The 9,985-nt window shown below is 45.2% G+C and overlaps 1 protein-coding gene across 1 annotated transcript in view; it reads right to left on the bottom strand.

Annotated features, from left to right (window-relative positions):
* Window positions 1–2,179: 2,179 nt before the first annotated feature.
* Window positions 2,180–9,985, bottom strand: part of stk17al (serine/threonine kinase 17a like) — a 12,300-nt gene continuing 4,494 nt past the window's right edge. The window contains exons 3-7 of the mRNA XM_031867981.1: window positions 6,733–6,877; window positions 6,061–6,187; window positions 5,910–5,958; window positions 5,471–5,650; window positions 2,180–4,749 (exon numbers count right to left, since the gene is read on the bottom strand). Coding sequence (XP_031723841.1) covers window positions 4,458–4,749; window positions 5,471–5,650; window positions 5,910–5,958; window positions 6,061–6,187; window positions 6,733–6,877 — 793 coding nt within the window. The 3' untranslated portion in view covers window positions 2,180–4,457. The remainder of the gene's footprint in view (window positions 4,750–5,470; window positions 5,651–5,909; window positions 5,959–6,060; window positions 6,188–6,732; window positions 6,878–9,985) is intronic.

Raw genomic sequence — 9,985 nt, 5'->3', positions numbered from 1 at the left:
GACAGAATAAATAGCTGCGCTTAACCAAAGGCATTTGCCTCCCTCGCTGCTATGAATGCACCACTATGAGAAACATATTACCAGCGGTTACGAGTGTTTCTGGAAATTCTCTCCCCTCTCGTTCTGTTTTTCTCTTGTAAGCATTGCTGGGAAAACGTGAAAGAAAGAAATCTCCATTGTTTGTACCGGTCGACATCTGGTCAGCGGACATGGAGAACTTCAGCCGGCGCCTTTGATTTGTCATGGTCGGTCTTAACATTGCCATAGCGTTCTGGGACGAATAGACAGAATCCCAGGTAACCGTTGGGATCCTTTCCCTGTTGTCATCCACTTAAGGTCCATTTCTACCAGCCACTGATATCCATCAGCGTCAAGAGGCCGAAGCTCTTGCATGTGGTGCAGGCTTTATGTGGATCTTAAAGATCTTAAAGGTCAACGCTGGAATGTAGCAGGAGCGAACTGATGTGGAGAGAGTCACTGAGAGGATGGCAATTGAGCAGAAACCCAAAGGGATGAAATGAAAGTTTTTTTTTATTAGCGGTACATTGTGTCATCGAGATCATTGTGGCTACAATGTAAAGGTGAGCTCAGACTAGACACACACACACACACACACACACACACACACACACACACACACACATTCTCTTGAGCTCTCTGACATCAGTGTACTCTCATTCCGCAGTATAATCAGGAACCAGGTGCGAGGGGAACTACTTATGACAAAACTGGTGCACTGAAAGAGATGTAGAGATAGCGAGATTGAGAGAGACACGGACAGAGAAAAACATGACAGAGGAGACAGAGAGAGACGAGCTGAGCAGGAGGTCAGGCGGATGGAGAGAGAGGAACGCTACGAGGAGCTGGGAAGACTTCATTTCTATCTGGTGATGGAAGCGGGTCGCTGGTTGAGCCCAAGAAAATAAGGATGGGCTGCAAGTGCCTCTGCATCTAATCCAACCCTATAACAAGACAGATGGGTTCCAGTTCACGTGTCATGAAAGGGTTGGCCTATTTGCCACGCACACAGTCATGAAGTTACATGCTCTCTTTGTCCAGTCAGATAACAAAAAAAAGACATTTGAATATGATGAAGGAAAGTGCTTTACATATGAGCAAATATGTGATTACAGTCATGGTACTGTTTTTTTTGTAGCGTGTTCCTTGGCTGTCAGTGGCACACAGATGGGAAAAGCCATGGGAAAAATGTCGCACTGCTGTCAAACAATCTTTGGTTGTATAACTGATGGTTTTGACCTATACAGTGTAGAATGTTTAGCCCTTCCAGCTTCCCAAGAAGTTTACATTTTGAGGTCCCAGCTCTGGATTTTCACAAACCTCCAGGGATCAATGCATCATGGCCGGAGGCGCTGACAGACTGGCCTGTTGGTTGGTTAGCACGAGATGAAAGGCCTGCTGAGCGCCTATACAGCAAATAAAACATCTTACAGCCCAGCAGATGTCAGACATCCAGGTTTTGTATAGTGCAAGAAAAGCCAATATTTGTTTCATTCATGTTATCTGTTTTGACTGTTGTTACACAGACTCAAGAGAGACAAATGGATTTTTACAAAGTCATGTGCCTCACTGGGCCGTTTAAAAGCAGGATCTGTTGCCTGATAACCCTCAGAAACCATTAAGCAGGACCTGAGTTTCATTCCACGGAGATCGTTGACAGCAGGTTATCTGGATGTCACAGTAAGCTTTTTGACTATACTTTCTGTATTTGTTTGGATCTGCAGGAGCCAAGTGCACTCTTGCAGTGCAAACTGCCTCACATCTGCCTTAAATCATCCTCTAATGGTCACCTTAAATATCAAAGACACATCAACTGATCCCAAGAGTCTGAGAAACAGGCACTTAATCAACCACTTCAATAACTGTATGTGTGTGTGTGTGTGTGTGTGTGTGTGTTTGCTGTATGGAAACAATACCACCTCTCACTGAGAAAACAAACCCCATAAGAAGGGAAGAGAGGCATAAAGGACGAGGTTTGAAAAAAAAGGAAGGAGGCCAGTTGTGAACATTTCTGGCATTCCTCAGCTCCATGCAGCAGCAGGACTTTCTTTAGGGGAAGCAGTCACCTTCTCCTCATCGGCCACAGCAGAGCTGACCTGGCCCAGAGCCGACCACGGGAGGAAGCGCACATTAAAGCAAGAATTCAGGATATTGGCGGGCAGGGATATTGTTTAACCTGACACAAGTAAACAAGCATTAGAGCGCGTGCATGAGGGAGAGAGAGAGACTGAACTACGGTGGAAAGCATTACTCTTGTGTTCCTCTTCACAGGATGCTGGCATTTCCTGTTCAGAGAGTCTGCTGGATATTTATGGAAGACTGGCCCGAGAGAAGGACTTTTATTTTCTTTAAGATACTGTTTCTCTAAATAGACTTGCTGAGAGGAAAAGCAGATGCTTCACATGTCATCTGGTCCACACGTGGGTCATTTGTTTTGGTATGAGAACATGTGGTGGGATGATACAAAAGATAGATTAAAAAAAAAGATAACACAAAAAAATGGTTGTAAAAAAGTTGGGAACCACGATCCCAGGGGAAACTCAGTTTTGTTTGGACTGTTAAATACCAGGGAGTACAATTGAAGCACGTGCTGTACATGCATACTGCAACCCATCAGAGGTCCACTGATAATGTTGACATGCTAATGCAAAATAAATCAGAATTGGCTCCATGAGGACATTGTTATCTAACATTTATATCTTTACCATTTGGGTTCATGAAAAAAAAGCAATTTTTTTTTTTTTTTGGTGAAGACATTCCTTTAAGAGTTTCCGCGAACTCTGCATGAAAACATATTGCCGGGCAATTCCTTATCTCCGTAATTCACTATTTTGAAATCCATAAAGCACAGAAGGATTTCGCTGTATTCCATTCGTAAGCAGGGCTGCGCTGTAGAGGGGCCCAATCCCAATGGCCGGTCCTTTAAATTAAATCAGAAATAATGAGCCAAGTTAACTGCTTGGAAAATAAAGTAATGCTGCTAATGTTAAATTTCATGCTGCTATAATAATAAATCAAAAAACAAATCACACAGACACAAGTATAATAGTTTGATACAAAATGCACTTGTATTTTTCTTTGTTACGTTTTGTAATGCATGTCATCAACATTTATTCATTTTGACATAGCGTCCACAAGGACAAGTGCAAACCTGCCTGACAACAGGAATAAGTAAAAGTTAACGTACAAGATAAGAAATGATATAATGATGTTAACATTCATATGTAAAAAAAAAAAAAAAAACGCATCAATTATTTTACAGATTCATCTTAATACTAATTCACAATATACATTTCAGTACTTGTTTTGAGAAATTCCTTCCAATTTCCCTGATCCCGACCATTTGAAGGCAAACATCCCATAATTATACAAATCTTCAGTTGAGCACAATCACAATTTCAACTTCTGCCATCCCCCTTTTTCCAAGACTGATGTTTTCACAATATTTGAAGAGCCTGAAATTTTGTGGCAACCTTGCAGTTAAAGTACAAAAAAAAAAAAAACACACTTGTGCAATTTGTGCAACAGCCAACAAAACAATGCAAAACTTTAATATTAACACAGAAGTGATGTTGAAAAAAAAGGTGGCACTTTGTGAATAAAAGGTAATGTGACAAAAACAGTAGATTGTGTAAAATGGTTAACATGTACAGTACATTGTGTGACAGCTGACTGTGCTTGAAGAGCCTTTGGTTTCTTACTATAACATGTCCAATAACAAAATAAAAAGTGCTTCAGATTGTCCTTAAAAAAAATGCTAGAATGCTAGTATTTCAAAACTCAGGCATTGATGTGGGCTTTGTGTCTTTTAGGGGGTGAAGTGGCATGACAAACACACATAAATAAACATATAAAACAGTGGAGCAGTCCTTTGCTTTAATTCTTTAGTTAAGTACAACCATGTGTTAAAACCCTTTAAATCCTTCAACAAAACTCATCACAGAAGGTACATCTGGGTCAGTCGAAGCATAACGTGTTTTGATGAGAGCGCACAGTGAGTGAAGTCATTTCCCCAAGGCTGCCTCCTCGCTGAAACACAGTTCAAGAGGCTAATTGGGTAAAAAGAGAAACCAGTGTGCGTGCAGGGGTGAACTAGCCTCAGTGTAAAGCACGTCGCTTTTAAGGCAGCAGTGCAGTCCTGCGACAAAGTCCTCGAGTCTCTTCTGCCACCCCCTTTATCTCCTGCATCTTTATTCCTCTCACATTTCTTCCGTACGATCATAAATCAGCACGGAGAAGCGAGGATTATTCATACAAATGCAGAGGTGTTAGACTACACACACAGAGCCTCACAGACATCACAGCAGTAGAAGCAGCCAGCAGCAGGCGTACAGCATCCGTATAGCGTGGCCCTGAGTCAGACCGGGCTCACTGGCTTTCAGCGTCTGCTCCGCGAAGTTCGACTTCGCTCAGTCTCTCTCCACCTGCCAAGAAGCCGTTCAGCAGATCAGCTCCTGCTTAATCTCAGGCCGGGTGGGAAAGTGTGGCTCGCTGAAGGAGAAGGCGTCGCGGCCCGTCTTCAGCCCCCCCTGGCCCGGGCACGCCAGGTACGACCCGATCAGGTCCAGCTCGGGGGAGGAAGCCGGGCTCTCGGGCTCCGACTCCGACTGGCTCGTCTCCGGCTCGTCCACAGAGGAGCCCGACCTGGCGTGGAGGTGCAGGGGGGAGTTGGGATGGGCGAGCGAGTTCAGCCAGGGGTGGTTGAGGCATTCTTCCGCCGTGGCCCTCTTCCTGTACACACAAACACAATAACACTGCGGATGAGTTGGAAATTCCCGGAGAGTTTACATAACCGACGGATCGCCTGGATCTTCCGATTCAATCAATCTGGGTCGGAAACCACAAAAGAAAAGCACTTTTTTTGCTCTCAAGTTTTTCCCCCCCTTCCATCTCCCACCGATTACTCCAACACTGAGGAATCTTCCACTTTTTCCAACGCCACCAGTAATTTACTGCAATTAAACGATACTGACTGGAGATTATGGCTCTGGATGTGAGACAGAGGCCGCTGCTACTTTTCATCAACTCTGTGGCGACAATGTAGCCTACATGGCTCAGTCTCGGAGCCCTCAATCAGAATCTGGGTTAGAGCTAAGTTAATCAGAAGTACGGTTACAAAGCTTCCCTTGAAAATCACCTCAGTTCAACTCTTCTTTCGTTAACATGTTGACACACAAAACTGACACATCGGTGTAATGTCAAAACATGACGACAGTGGCCTTCTTTTTCTTTAAAATTAGGTGAGTTTACAGCCACAAGTCTGCAAAAAAAAGGAAGCGAACTTTCGTCGAAGTGACGTAAATCTTGTTACCACATACACTCATCTAGACGTATGCGGATGCACTTCCGTGCCAGTGTGAACCTGACTCACATCCTTTGTGATTAAATCAGCTCAAAGTGACTGAGTCACAACTCCTGATGATATCTTCGTCTTTACAGTAAACTGGCTCACCTGGGGTTTTTAACCAACAAGGTATTGATGAAGTCAACAGCCAGGGAGGAGATCCCCTCGAACGTGTCCTGCGAGTAGTCGATGTTGACTTGGCAGATGTTGAGGAATGTCACCTGCTTGTCGTCGCCCAGGAAGGGCGACTCGCCCGTCAGCATGACGTAGGTCAGGACCCCGATACTCCTGGCAGATGGGGAGGAAGAAAAGGGAAGGAAGTTACGAGGCAGTTTGTCACGTTGATGGTTGCAGAATCTGTCAGTCATGAATTAACGGCAATGTAGAATGAAGCAAAGATGCTCTTGTGGTCAAAGGTCTAGACTTGTCTGTTGCACATTAGGGAGGTGATGTCAACTTCAATAAGTCTTTTATCCTCAGACGCAAAACTAACTAAAGTGGTCTAAATGACTGGAAATAGTCCCGTTAACTACTGTAGCACACTTACCACATGTCTGTCGCAGTGCTAATAGGTTCATAGTTCAGGATCTCTGGTGCTGCAAGAGAAACACATGGCCCCAATTAGTCTTGACAAATGGCCCTCACATTGAAAAGACACAGGTGATTCTGGGTATTTAAGGCCTTAAATCAGGACTCACCAACATACTCGGGGGTACCCACGATCTCCCTGACCTCTGTGAGGTTGTCCATGCGTCTGGACAAGCCAAAGTCCACGATGCGAATGTCCCCCAGAGGTAGGGCACTGGTCAGCAAGATGTTCTGGGGCTGGAGAGGAGGACACACACACAAATTAGACGGAGGTATGGTACATAGTGTCATAGTGTCTTGAGGTCAGTAATGGCAGCGTGAATGAGTCAAAGCAGTTGAAGTAACTGGTTCCAAGAGGATTTGGGGTTTGTCAGTCTCCCTTTGAGCTCATCCTCTAAGCCAATCAGATGAGACGGAGAACAGGTAGGTTACCCGTGCCAAACACTGGCATGAGTCCAGGTACTGGAGTGTGCGTGCGACTGGTTTTGTTTGTTCTCGGTCAGACTGGCTTTTCAAAGGGGTCGTATAACATGTATTGAGAAACCAGATGCTTGGTCAATTTGCGAGATGCGATGTAGAAAGAAAACCTCAATGACGACTGCCTTGTTACCCCCCAGGGGAGGCCATTAAAGAAAACACGACGGCTCAGTGAGGTTCCTTTACCGACTGATTCCTCGTGGGAACGGGGTCGTGACACAGTGAATGAGTCGAGGTTGCATAACAGAACTCATATCTCCTTTAGGCTGCCATTATATTGTCATATAATCTTTCAGCGTGCTCACTTTCAGATCCAGATGCACCACATTGTTCCGATGCAGGAAGGCCACTCCCGTCAGGATCTGCTTGGCCAGCCGGATCACATCTTTCTCCGTGAAGGCCTCGTCGTTATCGGCAACACACTGGTTGAAGATTTCGCCACCGGCGGCGCTGGAAGGTAAGCACAGGAAGGAAAAGTGTAAGAAGACAAAACACCACCCAGTGGAGCTCAGTTTGGCTTACTTTCATTTTTTAATTATTCTCTTTAACTTGTTATAATAAATTGCACAAATACACCCTTCCTCTCAGTTTGAGTCACACAAGCTCACAATAGCAAAATTCCTACTCGTCCCATTTGAACAGTCATAGTAAACAAACCATAAGTCATTTCCAGTGTCTTAAAATGACGCAACGCCCCGTCTCCACATGAGTGTACTTTGACTTGGAGGAACAAAGTCCGTCCAAATCCACGCATTGCATGCGAGTCCAACGTGAATCAATATAATTTTAGAATTCCCATTAGCAATAATATTACAGGAGATAAGACGGGTCATATCAGCTTACAGCTGATGCAGATAAGCCTATACAGCCTGATATACAGCCGGTTAACTTACTAAATCAAACCAGGGGAAACTGAAGCAAACTCTGAATAACTGATCAAAACATCTTCTTAAAAGTAGAAAGGAATCTTAAGCTATAAATTAGCCACAGAAGGGTGGCAGAGGGGTCGTGTCAGGTTGGTAACTAGACACTGTGTGCGCCTCAGCCTGCATAGTTTGTCGCTCGTTTGTTCAAAACAAATTAAATGTCGGGGATTAGCCGGGTTCTTTTTTGTGTGGAATTTAGTAGTTAGACAACTCAATGACAACCTCTCACATTTATGTGGAAGGAATAGTCAAGAGTCCTGCCCGGTCTTGCTGCGCTTGCGTAACAAAGTTTAGTAAAGCGGAGACATGGTGGATTTACGTTGGATGCTCCCATCAGTCAGATCAATGCCTGAAGCTGACAGTTCACCCACACAAACAAACTAGGACCATGTGTGGGGGACTTAGATGGCACACATGCTTTTTATCTTCAGAGGACATTCTTGTGACCAGGCCCTGTGGGCACGACTGTTACATAACCAGCCCCCTCCTCCTTCTACTACTATCCTCAGCTGTGAAAATAGCACTCATGTTTTGGGGGGATTTTGAGGATATCCGTCATTGGTCCATATAATCTTCCTTTTATTTATTTATTTTGCTCCCAGCACACATTACTTGACCTGCCACCTACCCCGCTTGTTGCCAACATGAGAGCAGTGGAGACAGACAGTGAAACTGCACTGATCTGCATGTGTAAATGAAATGCAAGCAAGCCTATAGTGTTTTCATTCAGGAGAGGAAATGAGCAAGTTGAACTTGAACTTGAATCTGTGAACTTAACACGGACATTGAACTATTACCGTACCCGTCTGAACAATGAATTGCTTGACGTGACAACGTGTTTTAGTAGCTTCGTTAAGCTGTCAACAGAGCGCCCGAGAGGGTTTCAAATCTAGATAAAGGCCATCTTGTTCAAATTCAACAGTCTGCACACATTCTGACCAAGCACTTAGGAATGATCTGATACTTCCCCTGAAGTCTGAATACTGTCTCGGCGCTCCCCTTCCTTCTAAGAGAGTTAATGTACACACTACTTCAATGTGCAGGGAGACCCCCTTCCCTCCTGCACCGAGCAGCGAGACAAAACCCGCTGCTGCCAACATTAGCGAGGACACGGAGGAGCTAAACAACCATTCGCAGGCACGAGCTGGGAACATATTAAGCATTTCTCCATTTCAGCAGTAAACCAAGTCAACCTCCTTTTTCACTCTGAAGGAGAGGTTGTTTGGTCAAAACCATTCTTGGCTGAGTTTTTTTAGAGTACACTTTCCTTTAGAGCAGGAAACGAAAGACTGCTTCCTGGATTAGTGTCACAGTGATTCATTCTCCAGAAACGCATAGCGACTGTGCACAAAAAAAAAAAAATAGTGATGCACCTTCATTTTTCATCAAAGTGACCATCTCTGTAACTAGTCATTATGCTGGGGGGGTTTCTCTGGTACTGACGCACGCTGGAGCTCTCCAAGATGATTAGAATTCAGCTTCTAGCATCCATTTCTCTGACATTACCATGGATGTGGTTGCGGCTACAAGAAGAGCGCGCGTGTGTGTGTGTGTGTGCGCGCATGTGTGTGCATAACACTTTAGACCCGAGTGGTGGTGTGTGCTACTTTTGGGAGCCTTGCTTGCTGCTTGCATTTAAACCCACAGGAAATGGAAAATGGTTTGCAATTCTTGAAACTCATGCTGAGGTCAGACAGTTTGAAGATGCAGCTTTGCGGAGGCCGATGGTCTCGCTGCAGCTTTTAGAACAAACGTACAGTGCGATAGAGGGAAAAACTGAAGAAAAAAAAAAAGCACGAGCTGGCATGTGAAAACGGAGCTCTTTAAGCTATAAAATATTGTGCATGTGCGAGCTGCTTGATCTTAGGCTCAAAGAGAGCAGCTCCACTTGGAGGCCAAAGAGGAACTGTTGCCCACTGCCGACTGACCTCCTGCTATGTTTTCTCTGCAGGCATGCAGGGGTGAACTGTGGTGCGACTTCCCCTTTCACACTTCAGTCAGAGGTCAAACACATCCCCCCCCCCCCCCCCCACAGAGAGACCTTTGTTCTGAGGAGGCATTCCATGTCTGGGATTGGGATGACTACCGAGGACTGGGCAGGGGAGGGCTTCCTGCCTGAGCAGCGAGCAGTTCAGGAACAGGGTCGGGGGGACGTGGCTGAAGCGTAATTGCCCCGCGTTATCTCCCTGTAATGAGGCGAGCAAGGTAATTAAGATGCTAAGTGTCTTCTCCAAAATCCTAATTAGAGGCCGTCATTAGAGCGGTCAGAGAACACGTACTGGATATGCATCATGTCAGTTGACACCCAACCGCAACAGACCAGGGCCAGACAGCCGGGGTGACCTTGCCGGATCACTGAACAATCACTGAACTTCACCTGGTGTGCCGAGTCTCGAACTGACTCATTTGTAGCTCGATACATCGTTATTTTTCACACAGTGAGCTCGGTGCAGTTCTGCCACGTCGGTATTTAAAGTGACAGTTCCTGACATTTCGCATAACAAGAAACCGAGGTGCCGAGGCTACGACGAGCAGCTAACCACAGAGAGAGAGAGAGAGAGAGAGAGAGAGAGAGAGAGAGAGAGAGAGAGAGAGAGAGAGAGAGAGAGAGAGAGAGAGAGAGAGAGAGAGA

Source organism: Anarrhichthys ocellatus, unplaced genomic scaffold, assembly GCF_004355925.1.
Source record: "Anarrhichthys ocellatus isolate YVR2014 unplaced genomic scaffold, GSC_Weel_1.0 scaffold40, whole genome shotgun sequence".
Classification (NCBI taxonomy): Eukaryota; Metazoa; Chordata; class Actinopteri; order Perciformes; family Anarhichadidae; genus Anarrhichthys; species Anarrhichthys ocellatus.
Note: the sequence above shows the minus strand (reverse complement) of the source record. Positions and strands in the feature narration are given on the sequence as shown.